General features: G+C 39.9%; 1 protein-coding gene across 1 annotated transcript in view; it reads left to right on the forward strand.

The window, feature by feature from the left end:
* nrxn2a (neurexin 2a) overlaps window positions 1-19954 on the forward strand; it is a gene marked incomplete at its 5' end in the record, with an annotated part of 98361 nt that overhangs the window by 36585 nt on the left and 41822 nt on the right. The window contains 5 exons of the mRNA XM_080483937.1: window positions 1973-2092; window positions 2168-2549; window positions 3531-3721; window positions 4321-4494; window positions 5424-5543. Of these exons, the coding sequence (XP_080340063.1) occupies window positions 1973-2092; window positions 2168-2549; window positions 3531-3721; window positions 4321-4494; window positions 5424-5543 (987 nt within the window). The remainder of the gene's footprint in view (window positions 1-1972; window positions 2093-2167; window positions 2550-3530; window positions 3722-4320; window positions 4495-5423; window positions 5544-19954) is intronic.

Raw genomic sequence — 19954 nt, forward strand, 5'->3', positions numbered from 1 at the left:
ACCTGGACAATATTGTTTGACTTGCAGTCAAAGACAAATTAAAACTAAATTCTATAATTATTCTTGTATGGAACATGCATCTCCTATATGGGGAGCAGGCATCACGCATTGGCTTCATTCCATTCCACAGCTGTGGGCTGTTGGTAATGTCAAAATTGTGGCCTCTTTAACCAATACTGGCTCAAAACACACACAAGAGTGTTTATGAGATTGTCTTGCTTTAGACTTTACACATGTGATTGGTTAAAAACAGCCAGGATCACTGATGTCTATAGAAGTATAGATGATTTTTTATTGCCAAAAGCATTATTTATAGGAAAAATGTGTTTTTGATAAGCCACTCCTTGTATACTTTAATACCAACATAATAATTTACCAGACGCAAGGCTTTTCTTTTGTTATTCCCCGTTTAATACTTAATCTCATGCATGTTTAAACAGTAACCAGCGGTCTTTGTGTGATTTCTCTGAACTAATGAGATAATCAGCATGCATTCACAGAACAACACATCAGTAAATACTGCAGCAGTGAAAACAGTGATTTAATACCATAGGTTCAAATTTTATTGATTCTTTGGGCATCAACATTAAAACAACACTGCAACCTTTTTTTTTTTTTTTTAATCAGAAATGTAGGGGTTAATAGGTGCATTTTTGCATAAGAATTAGTGCTACAAAGGAGCTGGTAAACACACTTTGATATGTAAATTCAGGTTTTATTTTTAATGTATAGCTACAATTTTCTCACCCCAAAAAAAATCCTCCTTTACCTCCCTTTTAAGAATCTATCTGTGCATTAGCACGTTTGCCATCACATGCGTACAGTAGATAGCGAGCCCCCCCCCCCCCCCCCCCGCCCTCTGAGAAGCACAGATAAGCACACTATTGACACCTCTTTGATCGCGCCAAATCTTGTCTGCACTTACGTTTTCATGATTATCATTTTGTACAGTACACACTTCTGGTTTTCTGTTGGACACAATTCCAGCAAGTGGTTTGCTTTTCATTATCTGAGTAAATCCATCAAATACAGTGGAGCAGGATTTGGTGTGATTGATCTGTCTGGTGCACCGAGTCAATATTCAGCAGGTGGACGGCGGTATCACGCGGCGTGCTGTGAAGACACTTGATATGCAAGCCCGGACAAAGTCCCCCAGTCACAGTTTTATTTCCCTGAGGATGAAACAGTGAAGTGTTCGGAAACCAGTTGATGTTTTCCATTTATTGCCCTCTGTACGTCCCCTGTAATTCTCTTGCACCCTGAGCTCAATTAGACAGACAAACCCCTAAAGGCGCAGTCAGCTTAGGCATGGCCAATTAGTTTCCCAAGCGATGTCAGAACTCCTTTGAACTGCTGTGTCGGCCTGTTGCATAGGCACTGATTCAGGATGACGGTGCTGCAGTGGCAAGCTTCTGCACTGTGACCTGTTTTGATGCCGGTGGAAAAAAGGCAGAGGATGGTGTAGAGATTCAGAAACTTAAAGGTATATGTCGAGCCAGCCCGTTAGACATTCCCCCAAAATGTTTTTCCTCAACAGACCTCACACCAATTCTCCAACAATAAGAAAGGCTGTACTGTGCGACTGGCGAGTGCATTTTTAATATTCAGTTTTCAATAGGCTCTATTGATGTCATTTAATTTCCCATTTTGCCGGTTATTAGATGAGTAAAATTATTGCTTGCTGGTCAGGATCTGTGGCTGTGTGTGTGTGTGTGTGTGTGTGTGTGTGTGTGTGTGTGTGTGTGTGTGTGTGTGTGTGTGTGTGTGTGTGTGTGTGTGTGTGTGTGTGTGTGTGTGTGTGTGTGTGTGTGTGTGTGTGTGTGTGTGTGTGTGTGTGTGTGTGTGTGTGTGCGTGAGAAGCAAATGAATATATGCACCCTGAGAGTGCTTATCATGCTGAGAGCTTTGTGTGGAGAGAGTGCACACTGAGCTCATGTGGTATGATTGTCACTTGACGCTTTCCTCCTCTTAGGCAAGGGACCAGAGATACTCCTGGTAGGCGAGAAGCTGAATGACAACGAGTGGCACACAGTGAAGGTGGTGCGGCGTGGGAAGAACTTGCAACTCTCTGTTGACAACGTGACCGTGGAAGGTAAAGTAGGGATGAAAGCGCCGTAGTAGTGAAATGTGCTTCTGCGGCATAATACGAATGTGCTGTGCCTTATAGGCCACATGACCGGCGCCCACACCCGCCTGGAATTCAACAACATTGAGACAGGGATCATGACCGAGCGTCGCTTTATCTCTGTGATGCCTTCCAATTTCATCGGCCATCTGCAAGCGCTCTCCTTCAACGGGATGCTCTTTCTGGACCAGTGCAAGAACGGAGACATCTCCTACTGCGAGCTGAACGCACGATTTGGCATGAGGCACATTGTTGCCAATCCTGTAACTTTTCTGACACAAGCGAGCTACTTGGCCTTTTCCACCTTGCAGGCCTATGCTTCGATGCACCTTTTCTTCCAGTTCAAAACCACCAGTCCCGATGGCCTGATACTTTACAACTCCGGGGACGGCAGCGACTTCATCGTGGTTGAGCTAGTCAAAGGGTGAGTGCTGGACCTGCCACTTGACTATAATCTGCGTCCAGGCCTGGGGCGTGGAAGGATTAAATTGGCTGCTTGTCACACGAATAATCTTCTGATATATTGTATTCCTGATTTCGTGCCTTAGTAGATGATTATTTCAGCACAACATTATTTGTCCTACACATTAAAAGCAATTTGGAGCTTCGTTCACTTTCCTGGGCTCAGAATTATCTTATTGTGAGTCACATCATGAATGCATCAGCCCGCAGGGTTGTCGAAAGCCACCAAATGGCTTTATAGTATCTGTTCATCTACAGCAATTTGGTCGAGGGAAGACGAGCGCACAGAAATCACTCACACTCGGCCTGACTCGGCATTTTGACGTCATTCCATTCATGTTTGGAATGTTGTCTTCCTCATAAAAAATTTTTTTTTGTTGCAGTGAGGAAAGCGGAGAAAAGGTTATTGAAAGAGATCAAGCAAAGCAACAATTGTATCTTCCCCCTGTCAGACCTTACACGGACTTTCTCCCAGAAAGCAATTAGTCAGCAGGAGCTCTTGTTCAGCTCTGCAGCCTGCAGCAGAAGCTTGCTTAGACAAAAAAAAAAATGGCTTCCAACACTTCTGTCATACTTTCTAGCTGCTCAACGCTATGTGTGAAGTATGGCAGCTTATTCATGAATGTTTTTTTATTTTTCATTTGAGCAATATTGAGGAGGAGCTGTTTTTCTTTTACGCACACCATCTGATAATTCGGTTTAAACTCAACGCAGTGGTTTGCCCGAAGCCCCACTGTGTGTGTTTACATATGCTCACTGTGATTTGTTTGAATGCATGTATTCAGAGTGATTTGAACCATGATGGATTCACATGACGGTCCAAAACATAATGATTTTTTTTTATTTTTTATTATAAGCTGACACCGCTAGTTTCTGTGTGGCTGCATGTAATTATAGATAAGAAAAAAAAATAGTAAAAGTAAACATCTGTATTTTCCTGCAGGTACATCCATTATGTTTTTGACTTGGGAAATGGGCCGTCACTAATGAAGGGAAATTCTGACAAGCCACTCAATGACAACCAGTGGCACAATGTGGTGATTTCCCGTGACAACAACAATGTGCACATCCTGAAGATTGATTCCCGCACCGTCACCCAGCATGCCAACGGAGCCCGCAACCTGGATCTAAAAGGTAACTCACAATCAGTGTGACGGAAACGTCTGCTGCGATGAGTTTTTTTTTATTTTTTAGAGTCTCAAATTAAAAACTAAATTCAGCTATTCACACATTCACAATTTGTTGCATTTTGTTTTGGTGGAAGTAAAAACAAATCACAAATAATCATTAGTATTTTTGGTACATTGTATGGAAATTTAAGTAAATAATGTAATTAAACATGAGTATTATCACAATTATGAATGAATTAATAATCAAACTATGTGATTTGCATTTTTGCAACTGATAAGTTTCATTTGTTCTCAGAGGAAATTCCTATTGTGCTGATATGCCCATGTCTATCTTTGTTTTTTTGTTGTGACTATTTTGAAGATGTTGAGAAATGTGCTTTGAAAGTAAATATGATCAATTTAATGTGTATATAACCTCTCACTTTTGAGGAGTTTATTTTTTCATTTTAGAGTTTTCCACTTCCAATTTTGTGCCTTATTGTGTAAAAACAAAAGAAGAAGATAGCATTGCTTTAGTTGTATTAAGGTTCCACATGCACCAACATGAACTTGGATACAGCTAATTATAACGAACGACCCCTGATTGACTCCCCTGTCTTTCAGGGGAGCTGTACATTGGGGGTGTTGGAAAGAGCATGTACAGCAGTCTGCCCAGGCTAATAGCTTCTCGAGAGGGATACAAGGGCTGCCTGGCATCGGTGGACTTGAATGGAAGACTCCCTGACCTGCTGGCAGACACCTTACACAAGGTGGGGGAGGTGGAGCGTGGCTGTGGAGGTGAGAGCACACCAAGCGTCCGTGAACCGTTTCCCATCACCCGGGTTTCTTGTATTTATTAGCGCCGTCTCATTGCATCGTGAATAAAAACAAAGGGGCAACTGGTGACTGCAGATTGGAAATTAATTATACTATATTTGTTATGGTGTTAAACAGCTTTGTTGAATGCCTCATAATGATTGGCCAGCAAACACTTTCTGTGGCTTAATTATTTCTGATTAGAAATGCTAACTTGTAATATCACTCTGCAGTTGAGGAGTCCTGCTGTTTCTGCTGAGTCCTAACAACAAAACTCGGTGGGGCGAAAAGTGAAGAGTTTAATCGTCTCAAATGAATTCCGACTACCAATACTTTAACAAGAAACACTGCACTGGTTGCCGTTGACAAGTCATGGAAGTGTACGCTGAGCGTTTCAAGAGGTGTACTTCCCCTTACAGCTGGACGTAGCAAAGACAGTTTTACACCACTTATTAGGTGCTGGTGAGAAGAGAGAAAAATCTGTTGCCGCTCACTCACTGGTGCGGAGGATTTTTGCTCACCAGAAAGAAGGAAAAACTATAAATCCTTCTCTTTCCGGGGTGACAGTGCACAGGACATTTCAAATCAGTCTGAATAGTATGTGGCCTGTAAAAGGTAAAGAGAAAAGATTCTGTCACAGGGACACAGAAACAAAGACGGATCACTTTTGTTTTATTCAATCGATTTTCAAGGGAAATCCACAAACTCATCAAATTTCAGTACTTCGATATCACTTTCGGTGACGTCTGCTACTTTATACTTCACTTTCATGAGCTGAATACGCCTGTTATTGGCTTTTAGTTGCTGCTTTGTCAACTGTTTCTTCTCCTTAAGTTAAATTTCTGTCATTTATTCTCTTCAATAAACTTTTGACGAAAGTGGAGATCAATCAGACCGTAACCTTCCCACAGGGCCCAGCACCACCTGCACAGAGGACTCCTGCCACCACCAGGGCGTGTGTCTTCAGCTGTGGGAGGGCTTCTCCTGCGACTGCACCATGACTACCTACGGGGGGCCGTTCTGCAACGACCGTAAGTCCAGGCGTGTCACGCCTCGCCGGGTGCAGCGCTGGGAGGAGTACGGTGGAGATGACGCTGATTGGGTCCTGACGATCAAACAATCAGTCGATAATTCATCACATTGGATTTACTCCACAAAGAACAGCAAGTGAAAAGACAATCCAAACAGAGAGTTTACAAACAAAAATGAAAAATTAGGGAGGTGAGGCAGATTTTTAGAATCAATCATAACACTCATTGTGATTGAGTGCAAATTCCTTGTGATGTGACATGAAACAAATGACTCTCTCAAAGGTGGGAAATCAGCCTGAAGATTCATGGGATGCTTTGAAAAATGACTGATCCTGACTAATGTGTGCAAACACAACGGAAATCGATTTTTTACTAACAACAATTCTGAGCATTAATTGATTATTTAACTCACCAGTGTTTAGTAGCTTGTGTGGAAAACAATTGAACTCTGGCATAAAAATAAGTTATATTGCTCATGTGTATCGAATACATGCTAATATAGTTCCAATTGAATCAGTTCAGTCGATCCTTAACACACTTGATGACACAATGTTGCACAAACATCGACCACAAAGAGCCTTCTGTCTCCACGATAATGGAGCAGACTTTTACCCGAAGCTTTTCATACTTATAATAGCAAAAGATTAACATTAAGCTCATTGGTCCGGTCATGGCAAGTTAAGCTTCATTTGCTTCAGAGTCATTTAGAAGAACTGCAGAAATTGCCTGTGTGGTAATCATTACTGAATTGTGGTGTATTAACCGAGAGGGACATAAAGAGAAGGACGGTCTAAAAACTACAGGGGGGCTTTTCGAAGATAATGTCATAATAAAGATGGTTGAAGAAAGTCGAGTTGGTTGGAACAGATTGTCATGAGTGTCTTTAAATGTAAGTAAAACACAGCTCGTCAACAGTCGTTATTTACATATTTACTTGGTTGTTCACACTTATTCCGGTTTTGGCATTAAGCTCAATTGGGCAAAACTGGAAGTTTATGTGGTGCATAAAAACAAGCTTCTGCAACGACCGGCGCAGTTTATCTGCTCCTGTTCGACGTTACAAACTGACACACAGCCAAAAGTCTTTGTTGCTGTGATCTATTGATTTAACCTGAAACTCAATATTTGTCCTTTGTAGTCTGTTATCCAGTACATCTCTCATTGTCCCATGCCTGTGTAGTAGTGAAATATATATTATGATGTTCCAGCTGCTTTTTGCCCACAGCATAACGAGGAGGAAAAGACACTGGATGAAGCAGGATTTCGACACTTCTAACACTCCACTGTGTGAATGCGAATCCAAATCAATTAGCACCACAAATAACTGCAGACAATTAGTTCAAATGATGTGAATTAGTTTGTTTGAGCCTTTTATTACAGACATAATTACACTTCAACAGTAACATCTTGATTTGAACAGGCTTTTCCTATTTTCTTTATTTAAGAAAGGACCGACCCTGACCTTCGTCATCATACAACTTGATCATTTATTGAGGCAATTTAAAACACTACATTTGGTTTGTTCTAATGCTCCGGTGACCTCAGTGCATTGATCTTCCTATCGCATCAGCATCTCATAAGAGTGACCCTTTGTTGTTCACTTTTGATCAGTGCAGATTTGTAGACAGCGAGCCCTTCTTGTTTCCGGTAACGTCTTCTCTACACGGATGATAGTTCTCGCAGGCTGAGATTCGTCAAAAGCGAAGAGTTCCTGCCACTCGTCATCTTAAATAAGCGACTCAAAAACATATTGTTGATCTTTATTAACCTCCAAAACGATTTCAGCGCAGATAGCACGTGTCGCTCATCTCCAAGTTCAAAAGGTGCATCACAAAGCTCCTCCTAACGTCTGGTGGAACCCAGCTCTATTTCAGTTTCTGTAATTGCAGCTTTTCTGGCGCACATCACACCGCCTGAGCTGGAATTCCTAATGGCTGCCTACGGCGAAACCTTCACATCAGTCTCTCTAAGTGTTGCATTTACAGTAGCATTCGCTTCCCTGAAACACCGGCAGCATTTGCCTGTTTGAACTCCGGTGACTCCAAGCCTTTGTCTATTTCAGTGATGCATCAGCGTCACGTAGTCATTGTGATTTTATTTTGGGACGAGAGCTTCCAGCTGTAAATATTTCACATCGATCATGTTTCGTATCCCACAAATTGTCAGTGTTCACTCGTTATCACCCACCAGAAACGTTCTCCTATTATTGCGAAAAGACTCTTAAAAGAGACACTTTTAAGATTACAGCAAAAAAAACAAAAAAAAAAAAAACATTTTCAACACAAGTACAATTTCATTGCAGCAGCTTTGGTTTTCATCTGGCCGTGTTCAAAGAGGGCTCTCAATCATGCGGGTGGTAAATGGCGTGGCTGGCCAATAGCAAAGGTCAAACCAATACATCAGTCCAACTCAGAGGAAATAACAAGCCTCATGCTTCACATTGAGCCATCATCGTTGTCATTACAACAAATTGAAATGCGGCTAACTGTGAAAAAGCAAACAAATATGTAGGCAGGAGAAGGTTTGATGTGCATCAGTATCAGTTGACAATGCGTGTCTCAACTAGCTGCAATCTGTTGGTTTGTTTATCTCACTAATAGTAACGCTTAACAAATGTACTCCTCCCACCTTGGTCGACTTCTGCATCTGTGCAGGAGCTCAGAAGGTCAGCTGTATATTCTCAGAAAACAGCCATTAAAAAAGAAGCAAGAATGGTGTGTTTTACCGAGCAGACTTTTTCTTTTTTTTTTACCTCCACAGTTTTACTCTTAAGAAACAGAAGGCGTACTAAAACTTATCAAACCATTCTTCAGTTCTTTGTGCCTCTATGCGCTGATATTTGTGTGAAAAGCAATTTACCACGTGCATGATAAACATCTGTGCTAATTACCTCGAGGTCATTGTTTTATCAGCAGAATCGCCCAGAATGATGTCCTGTGCGTAATTTTCAGCACTGCCTTCTGTAAACATATGGAGTGTGTAATTATTGGTTAACCTCTGCAGTTACAGATAATTGTTTTGGCATATTCATTAACTGAGAGAGAGGGAGAGAGAGAGGCAGAGAGAGAAAGAGGAGTCCGTGTAAAACTTGCAATGTCCGTGCCCCTGTGCGTATTTCCAACTGCTGTAATTATGGTCTGTCCGCACGCAGACACTGCCGTGACAACGGTATGACTTTGCCCGTCGTGGTGTTGGCATGGCGTCGGCCTCCCTGCGTCTTTGCTCTCCGTCCCGTTCCGTGTCCACACACAGCATGCACAGCACACGCTCAGCAGACACATGGAATTCTACCTGACACAGCTTTACGTAACCACAGCACTTCGACCCCCCCGAGCTTTCTGCAGAGTGGAGCCCACCTTCGCTTAAAATTGTAAGTCAACATTTCCTTTTGAATTGTTTAATTCCTATGGAGGGAATTCAGACTATAAATTGGGCTCTGTAACTTACAGGCCTTCAGGCAAGATACAGTAACACTGGAGAAGAAAACTGCTGTCTTCTTGTACTATTTCTTATGCCAGTAAGCCAACATTTTATCAGGTTTTCACTTTCTTATGTGTCAAAAACACTATGGTTCTCTATTTAGTTTAAAGAAATAATACTGAAGTTTCAGCAAATGTAGTTTTTGTTGTAAAATATAGACAAGTAAAACTATAATCACATTTTTAGAAATGAGACAACCTGTTTGGATTTATCTACTCAAATATTTTACCTTTAAAAGGAATATATTGTTGCATTTGGAAATAATAAAGTTATTCTGTAAAGAGTTGGTCAATGAAGTCTGAGTTTCCATGAAGCGTGAGAAAAGGCATATGCTCTTTTGTAATGCAACAATGCTGCACGTTGAAGTGTTCAATCCAATCCTATTTTGCTTTTGACCTTCATTTCAGGTGGAATCATTTTTGATTATGAGTGTGTCCCGAAGGCCACGAGGATAATCCAGGATCGAGGTTCAGACTTAAGCTTGCACCTCGGGACAGAAGCTCAAGAAAACATATTGCTGTTCACAACACAGTGACCCACCAGGAATAGACTTGTGAGACGATACCGAGTCTCGACCACTTAAAGTCAATGGTCTGGATTGGTTTGGCTCAAGCTGACAAATCTTGAAGAAACAGTTTCTTTGAGAGTCATGCACAATTTCAAACTGATTTATATTCCACTGTAATTCCACAATTCTGTGTGTACATATAAGTTTTGTTATTTTGGCCTCCTGCATGGAAACAAAATAATAATTGTTTTGCGCCTGGCCACTTAAAGCAGTCTAATTGGAAAGGTATTGTTATTATGGAAAGGTCTTATCTTCCTTTGGGGTAACGTGTGCGTTCACAATGTTTCACTGCTGGTGGTTAAGTTCACCTTATAAACGCAGTGCTCTGAGAAAATGGCACCGTGTATACATCCTGTTTCTAACTGTGACATTTCAGTGTCGCAGTTTGAGGCAACAACCCACTGTGTTTTTTGTACTTTGTGACTGATGCAAACGTTTCTTTGAAAATATCTTAGAAAGATTTTGGAAAATGTCCAGTAATTTCATTAACATTAAAGTATTTTGGGATTTAACTTGAATAAAACAATTTGCAGTCATCTATTAATAGAATGCTGTGTTTCTTTTATCAGTAGTTATATTTTATCCAAATGATAAAAAATAAAAACAATTTGTGTAATTAGTGACAATACATATTTCACTATGTGGTTGAGTGCTTGTTTGGACAACACTCCAGATGTATTGATGAATAATTTGGGTGTGCAATTAGTGATAACAGATATGCCTCCCTTCTAAAAAACAAACAAACAAACAAAAAAGCATGATTCATATAATTCATATAGAAAATTAGCAATTCCAAGCACCATTTTCCAGATGTTACATTTTTAGATTCGTCCATTAGTAGCCACCTGGCTTTATCAGCCTTGTTCCTCACAGAAACCAAGCCTCCCATAAGTGATCATCTCTGCCAGATATCTTCTCTGTGTGAGTCATATGTAAACCCTGAGCCCGACACTGCTGGCACGGCTCCCCACAGATATATATTATGGAGGTAGAAAAGCTGGAGCATCGCATAATTGACTGGCAGAGCTTACGGGGTCATAAAAGTTAACCTGCCATTTACAGGAGGCATTGCCTTAATCTTTTTAATACTTTGCCAAAATAAAACCATGCAAATGTATCCTCTGATGAATACATCACAGACGTCCAATGTGAACGTTATCAGGTCAATTTCTGACCACTCACAGCATTTTTACAGCTTATTTGCCTTTCAGGCAAAGTGGAAAACTTTTGACATTTACATAAATGTGAAAAGAAGTCAAGCGCCTGGGGGAATAAAGTCCCCCCGTGGCTTATTTTGGCTTCTGTCCTTGTAGTTTCACACATTAAAAACATCTTTGTTGTCGTGTGGCGTGTCATACTTAAAGGCTTTTTTTCTGTAAAGGGTGGCATTAAGTGTATTTACCATGCACATACCACATTATTCAACTAAGTCTAATTAATGGCTCATCTGTTATTTACAACTCCTTTTTATCACGATGTTACTAGTTTTCGGTGATCAGAGCGGATTCATTTTTCACTCCGCTCGGCAATACTTGACAGGACACTATGTTGAGACTCGTAGTGACACTAACACAATGACTCACGCTGTTTAATAAGCTGTCAAGTTACCAAAAGCAGTTGCATGCGTAAAGACAAAACTGATGATGCCGCTCGAGGAACTGTGCACATAAAAATTTGAGTAGAGTCAATAAGAGCTTTTAGTTCATATGCCCCAATTATTTTTGATCAATAGCACTGGTAGAGCACAAAAATAGAAGGAGGGATTACTGCTATTTGTGGCTGGTATGTCTGGAGAGGATATTCACACGTATTAACTGCTCAAACACCAGCCAGGCACGGGGGACAACGTATTGAAGTTCATCCGGTTTAGATTTTCCCTCCTTCAAATGTCAGAAGATGGCATTAGGTCAAAGGTAACCTACATTAAATAGTCATTAGGTGAAGTGAACTGAAAAAGGGATTGTCCCATGATGAAACAGGCATCGCAGTTATTCATTTCCTCAAGAGATAAACGACATACTAACCCGTCTTACAGAAGAGCTGCGGATGATTTCTTTTTGTTTGGGTTTTTAATTTGCTTATCTAATTCATCTTTTTCATTGTGATGACTTGATTGTGGATATTTAATTATTGGTAACATGAGCAAACAAACAGTGAGCGATTATCCTTTGCTTTAATGTCATATCTCACTTTAGCCGGGAGAGTGAAAATGGAAGTGACGGCAGGGGCATTATTAGTAACAGCAGTTTTCTATGCCAACTGTTTCGTTAAAGGCAAAGCCAATTTTGTATAGGATCAGCAATAGTAGTACTAGTAGTAGTATTAGAAGAAGATGAAGATTATTTTGTAAGAACAAAACTAATTTTACATCTCTTTAGCCAAAATCAGATAAGTACAGAGTACAGAAGATGAGTGTCATTTCACTTTTTTAGTCGTAGGCAAAACTAATTGTGTTCCTCAGAATAGAAGTAGTACTAGTGGTAGTTTCATTGTAGTGGTGGTTGCAGGAGTAAAAGATTCAGGCTATTTACTAAAATGTCAGTTATGAATTGTAAATATAACTTCTTATCATAATCAAATGAGACTAGTAAAAATATCAGTGGTTGCCATGGTAATAGTAGTAATAGTGGTGGTAGTCGGAATAGTACTTGTATCAGCAGTAGTAATAATAGTAACGATAATTAATGGCAGCTGTAATAGTGGTAAGATTAGTTGTAATTTTATCTCACTTGAGAAATAGTAAAGGTAGTAATAGTAATGAAACTAGTAGGGGTAAAAGGTAATAGATGATATGTAAGGTTGATTTCATAAGCTGTCACTCGTTTTGTGAAAGACAAACTTATATCTCATATGAGTCAGGATGGTAAAGATAGTAGTAGTTATAGTAGTAGTTGACTTAGTAATGGCTCTTGTACTAGCAGTGGTAACAATAGAAGTGATAGTCATCTTTGTAATAGTGGTAGTTTTAGTCAAAGAAGTAGATTTGGAAGGTTATTTTGTAAAGTGTCATTTCTTTTGTGAAGGGCCATGCTAATTCTATATCTCATTTGAGTCAGTATAGTAAAGATAGTTATGATTGGCAGTAGTAGTATTAGTAAAAGTAGTAGCTCTAGTATCAGCAGTAGTAAAAATAGTAGTGGTATTATAGGACGAGGGTTATTTTGTGAGATGTCACTTGTTTTGTGAAAGGCAGATATTTCCACCAGCTCATTCAGAGTCATTTGAAATGATTTCTCTCTCCACCTACTTATTAGCTTTTCTCTGCAGCGTGTCGGAGCATCTGTGGTGAGATTTGAAACAGTACAACTAACAGACCCAATGGGACGCCAGAAGCATTAGGTTTCAGCTTCTACTTTTAGCTCTATTAACATAACACAATGTTTCGACAGGAAACATTAGGACAGAAGAAATGCTCATTTTCTTCCTCTCCACTATAGAGATGTAAGCAGTATTTCACGCTTCCAAGTATTACTAATAAATAGCTCCGAAAATCACTCTTGCTGCGAACATAGTTGTCTGATTGCACTCTCCTCTCACCCTGGTGCTGTTTCGTGTTCAGACAGCAATGCTCCCACTATTTCTACCCCTCAGGTATTATAAACACAAAACTATGTCTGAGATAAAGCTTGCAGTACTCACATTATTGCACATTTTAATATATTTTTCTTCCCCCTTAATGCAATATTAAGAAAAATAAGTGTTGTTAGATTGCCACTGTTAGCTGTTTGCACCGCCATACTCCCTGTTAACTGTTAAAAGGCAGTGATGCACTACGGTTTTTAATAACATTGCAATGTTTTTCAGTGACTTTTGATGCTCTGCTCTGCTACTCCACAAGGCCGCACATACCTGCTTTAATTTCAGTTGTTGTTGTTTCTAACTAAAAGTAATGCCACCATGTCTGCCCACATTCAAGTAATCATTCAAAGCATGTAGTGTGTGGTTTCTACCATCTTCATTTCTATTATTAGTCTCCGGGAACAGCGAAACGTGTCCATAGCATCAGCAGCAGATCTCTGTGACCGTGGACTCTGCCTCTTGTTATTATTGTGGAGACTGAAGTGCATTAAGGCACTTACTCCGAGGTCTAAGTACAAGTCATTAATGCTCTCATTAGCCTCAAGAATTTACATCATCAGTAATCAGCTTTTTTTTTTTTTTCCCCTTTGCAAATAAACCTGCTCATTATTTGAAGCAGTCAGTCATTGCTTCCTTGACCTCTTGCAACTTTTGGTGGAAGTGTCACGGATCAGGATAATTTAATGCAAGTTGATAGCTCATTAGAATGCAAACAGACACGGACTATGCTAAGCTATGTTTAACAGATTGGAAAATACAAGCCACACTGCCAGTTTCACTCAGATATGCGACAGGTTATTTCATGATTAGTCATGGTCTCTTATGACTCACCCTGCAAACACTGACTGCTGGAGAGGGAGTTCAATCTTCTGCCAATGTCACACTGACTAACAGAGTTAGAAGAAATATCCAAACCACTATAATACACACTTCTCTCTCTCTCCATCCACCAAGGAGTTCAAACCACACTTACATTGTCTGAGATTGGAAGTTACAGGAAGCAATCTGGCATCTTTCTGCAGCTATTGCGCTCCACAGCTTCAGGGTGGCCATTCTATCGTGAGTTATACTTTCATACCTTTTATGACTTCTGATGGCTTTTGTCTGCATCCTGTTCTAGTCTGAGTCTGAGTGTGATAATAACTCTTTTGTAAATGTAAAATGTGTATCATCAAAGAGTTTCAGCATGTGTCAGCATGCACTTTTCATCAATGGTCGATTTAGATTTTAGTCCGCCTATATAAAATTATAAACAATAAATCATGATTCATTGATTGTAATATAAGTCAAACATTTACTGGAATATCGTAACCAAATATATATGAACTGAACTCTGGCTTGTATTAGAACAACTTCAGTTTCAGTAGATCTACTGCCCGTCTGGCCTGATTTCCCTCCCATGGAGATTATTCAATAATACTGGATTTCTCCTGCTGGGAGAATTCATTTTTATCAAACAGATGTTTTATTGCCATGAAACCAACACGTACAGAGTGACGGCACTCATTAAAACCTGGTTTTGTGCCTATGACTTCAGTATTATCTCTGCACACTGCCTGCTTTGTTAAAAAGTACCTGACTGCATTCAGTTTGTGAACTCGACTTATTGTCAACATCCTCGACAGCTCCTCCAAGCAGTGAAGACTTATTATATGATAGAGCGTTGCCAATTACCTGGAAGCACTTGAGCATTTAAACACAGGGTGCTGTTGCGTCTCTCTCTCTCCTCCCCCTAAATTGATTAAAACATGTGAATCCACCCGCACTGAATGTGTTTCATGAAATATGCTGGTGTTCTGTAAATTGTGGCACTCAAAACTGTTATTATAATTAAGTTGTAAAATTAAAATATATTTGACACTTGCCTTCTTTTGTCCCAACACCAAGTTATTGTTAGTTTTCAATTAAAATAAATAGAACAGAAACAGACATAAACTTGACTGATAAAATGAAGAATCTTATATTCAAAAATGATGTTTTCAATTGTAATTCATGAAGAATAGTACAGCACAGTGGCGTAGTGGTTATTCTTTCCCTGTCCTGATGGATTTTTTTTTCAACTCACTTCAGTTTGTTCCCACAGTGCAAAGACATAAATATTGGGTTAATTAGTTACTTTAAATTGGCTGTAAGTGGGAGTGTGTGTAATTGCCTGTTTGTCTCGGTTAGGTCTGTGATGGACTCCTAACTGTTTGTCTTTCTTCTTGTGTTAACTTGAATAGGTTTGAACCTGCTGTGACTCTACCCTGGAGAACTTTGAAATAGAAAAAAGATGGATGGACGAGTAAAACAAAACTGAAGCAAACTTGTTGAAAGGTTTTTCAGTTCAGGCTACCATGTCAGAGTTATGACTGTAATTGTTGGGTTGTTTGCTTTATATAATTCCAATAGGGGGGGTTGTTTCCAGTTCTAAAATACTTTTTTACTGAACCATAATATTCAGTGATTTCAGAAAAACTCTACATGTACAGCCATACACCAGTTTTCTATAGTCTACGAGGGGTTTTCAAAGCCCCCCTCACAGACTTTAAATCTCTTATGCAGAAGGTGCAGATGGTGCAAATAAATTCTAAAAATGATTGTTTATATAATATAGTTCATAGTTTTACCATCTATCCATGCTCTATCTAACTTATTGTTGCACCGTGCTGGAGCTGATCTCAGCCGACCCTGAACGGGTTGCCGGTCCATCACATAGAGCAAACAGAGAAAGACAATTACACTCACATTCACAATTACAGGCAAGTCGCAATAATAATAATAATAATAATAATAATAACAATAATATGCTTCGAGTGCATGTTTTTGGACTGTGGGAGGAAATCTGAGAAAGCCCACCCATGCTCAGCGAGAGCATGCTAACTCCATAAATCCAAGATTGGAATAAAAGTTAATAATGTAATACCTGCCAATAATGGGCACATTTTGGCCAGTTAAAATCTAAGAAAAAAGCAAATGATATAATAAAGTAATAGGACACTTGAGCAATTATTGTAATAACATTGTGTTAATAGTCAGTTATAGTTATAAGTAATAAGTGCAGCCAGTGATGTAATACTGCAAAAATAGGTTTACATTTCTGAGAAGTAAAAGCTTTTTTGTCAATTATGTGCAGTTTACTTATCAAAAATTGGCCCTACTCACTAGTGCTAACCACAATTCCACTTGGGCAGCCCAAAAATAAAAAATGTTCCTTCTTTTTCCAAAAAATAAGCTGAATAAAATATTTTGGTAAACACATCCCTTCGATTCTTCACATTGTTCCCATCACTGTGTTCTTAAAAGCACTGCTTTATCCACACAGAGAATGAATCCAATCCCAGCTGATTTTCGGAAAAATCCAGGGTACAACCTGCACGGGATAAACTCAGAGATACAGACAATGAGTGACGTGGCACCCACAGGGAGAAGATGGAAACTCTCAGAATCAAACCTGCACCTGCTTGCTGTGAACTGACGGTGCTGCCCCACCTGCTGACCCCAAAAATATATGTTCAAGAATCTCCTCAAAGCTTCATCTCACTTTGTGTTCAAAGGTAGACTGAGGGGAAAGCCTTCATTGCAGTATTACAAGCAAACAATAAAAGTGAAAGATTCGCTGAAAAGAGCCATCAGGAAGGTTGTATATCAACCTGAGCAGCCTTGCTGTGATGACCGATTTTAACAGCCATAGGCTCTATTCAGACTTCATAATAAGAAGATAAGAGCTGGAACCAGACCTGGAACAGAGTGTCACATCCGTCGATGAGCCATTTGAATTGAAGAAAAAGTTTATTATTATAATAGCAGGCAATTTGTTAAAGAGGATATTTAGGGATGATGCTCATAAAAAGTCTATTTATTATAACAATGCTTTTTCTAAATTGCTTTGTCCAAGCAAACAAGTAACACCAATCAAAATATGCCTGCAGGTGAAATAAGCTGAAGCACATGTAATTATGGCAATAGACGGTGTAAAAGTGGGGTCAGGGGCTTTCTGAGAGGCTTGGCACTTGTTCAAACAATGAGTGTGCTGCGTGCGCACAGATTCAAGGAATAGTGTAAATTGCCTTACTTTGGCAGTTAGTGTCTCATGTTCATTCTCCAATTTCCAGGCACAGTGTCTGTGAGGCACTATCCATTTTGGGGAATGGCATTATGCAAGACTTGATTACCAAGTGGTCAGTCCCCCACCCTGCTGTGAGTGTCCCTCTGTGCCCCGCGCTCCACAGGAAGAGGGTGCGTTTCACTTGACACCCAGACCACGCAGCAGCTGAGGCTTAAATGAATGCGAGTCTATGCCGGCTCCCGAGGGGAGGGGGGCTTCCTAGTCCCCACTGCAGGGGCTGTGTGAGAGGAGAAAGGTTACATTCAGTTTACATCATAAAGGCTAGATACACACACATGCACACACAGAGGCCTACAGAAACAGAGTCTGCTTCTTTCTGGCTTAATTTCTGCCTCTCTGTCACTCTCTCTAACACTCACAGACACAGTGACATACTCACTTATAGATCATTCACTCTGTGTTCCTCTCGCAAAGTCAAGCTCTCACTCTGTTTTATGCTCGATGAAATTATAAACTGCTGTAATGAAGAATTTAGGAGGAGAGAGCACACGCACTTCTGTTTGGAAACCCTGCGTCCACACTTTGACTTTTGCATTTGCAGCATCACAAATTATTTTCTCAACCGTTATAGTCATTGAAATTGGATTATACATACTCTTAATGAATCTTTACCTCTACATTTTAACAAGTGCGGGTCCAGGGGTGGATCACATGAGATTAAAGCAAATTTAGCATAATCTCTGAGCTGTTAAACACGTCTGGTCTTTAAGCTATTAAAACAACATGAAAGGATTCACAGATCTTTAAAGCAGGGCCATATGTGCTCAGTTTTCACGTGCTCTTGATACTGTGAAATGATTCAATTTCATCGGGAAGAAGCCGACAAACACAGACCTGCATAAATAATGAGAAGCCAGTTGAAGTCACCAAAAGGAATAAGCACAAGGTTCATGGATGATCAGCCAATTATGGCTCACCTATGTGCTGTTTGTAGCGGCGATGGCCCGAATGAAATATTGAAGGATCTTTTATCTTGTAATCAAGTAAAAAAAAAAAAAAAAAAGCGAGTGATGTAAAAGATAAGAAAAATTTAATTTTAATGTCAGACTTTGATACGATGGTACATTTAATAGCATGTTGTCTTCTCGGTGTGTCACCTTGGATTATCAGTGGCCACACTAACTCTCATGGTCGTAGCACAGCTTCACATGTAGTCAATACGAAGCGCCTGCACTTGGCATACTGGGAACAGCGGACCATACATCACTCTTGATATACTTCAACCCAAGATGGATTTCAGTACTTAAGGTCGCAACTGTCGTCTACTCCTTTCAGCCAGAGCAACTGTCTGCTGCTGGAGCTGCCTCCGAGTTCAGATAAGAGCTCATGTACAAATCCTCCACTTTCCCCAGCCCACTTCTGTAACCTATTAAAACTCACGATCCATATAAAATTGGCATTCAGCAGATTAGTTTATGGAAACAGGGTATAACAAGGCATTCAAGACAGCTGCACTCTTCTGCATAGCAGTGATAGTCAGAGCTGTCATTACTAAATCACATCATTTGTGACGTGCATGCCAAGTATTGTGGGATCACTTTTCTGACCAAAGTCGTGCCAATCTTCATTGATATGACTTGTTGTGAGCACATTGTCTTTATGTGGGGGAAAAAAACAGATGTTTGATTTAAGATTAAGTCTATTAATGAATATATTCAAGTTATGGCAAATTTACCTGTACAGCACAATTCATGATAAACTCGATGTTTTTCACATCAAGGTGTACAAAAATCCTCCCATACAAAGACATTATGGGGCAATATGGCCTTTTATGACCAACTCCGATTGTGATTTCCTAATTTTATTATTGCAATAAAATGCCGAGAGATGCACCACTGTGCAATTCAAGCCCTCGACAGCATTAGTTGTTGTTCCACAATCTGTATACACTGCAGCATGAAATGTGCATTAGTGCTCTCGCCCTCATCTTTGACTTGCAAACCTGCTAACTGTGACTGCATGTACACATGCTGGAGTTAATTTCCAACACTGTTTGTACGCTGTGCACAATTTTGTCACGGAAACCAGACTTTGCATTTGAGGTATTTTATATAACTTCCAAATGGACTGGTGATCTCTCAGTGCCTGTATCTCTCTCTCACACACAAACAAGCTCTCCAATTCCAGCCTTTTTTATTTCTCCCTATCTACCCCTTTTCTTTGTCACCTCCTCTCTATTCCTGGCTCACACTCCGGTCATTGTATAACAAAGCAGCAATCTCTGCATGCTCAGCAAAAGAAAACCTTTACATTTTTTTTCTTTGCTCCCAATTCATTTTGATAGATTGCTCACTCACTTTCCTCTATGTTCAATGAATAATAAAAAGATCTGCAAAGCTTCCTACCTATCATGAAGCAAGCCGCCGTCCCTTATACAATTTTCCCGAGGTACAATTGTTATATAGATTAGGATGTATTCATGACACACGTACATATTCATTTCTTACCTGCTTTGAGCTTCAATGCTGCTCGTCCTTTCTACGCTTTGAATGTCATTTGCTGTTTGGGCAATGCAATAGTTCAGGATTTGAATTAGTCTCTTTTGGTTTCAAGTTAATAAACCTTGTAATAGGCAGATTCTATTTATACATTGCTGTTTGTTTGTTTCTGAGTTGGTAAATATATGATTAAGAAAACTATTCAAAAAAGCCGCTTGATGTCCGCTTGTCCAGCACA

The sequence above is a fragment of the Lipophrys pholis genome (genome assembly GCF_963383615.2).
Source record: "Lipophrys pholis genome assembly, chromosome: 16".
In the NCBI taxonomy this organism is placed as follows: domain Eukaryota; kingdom Metazoa; phylum Chordata; class Actinopteri; order Blenniiformes; family Blenniidae; genus Lipophrys; species Lipophrys pholis.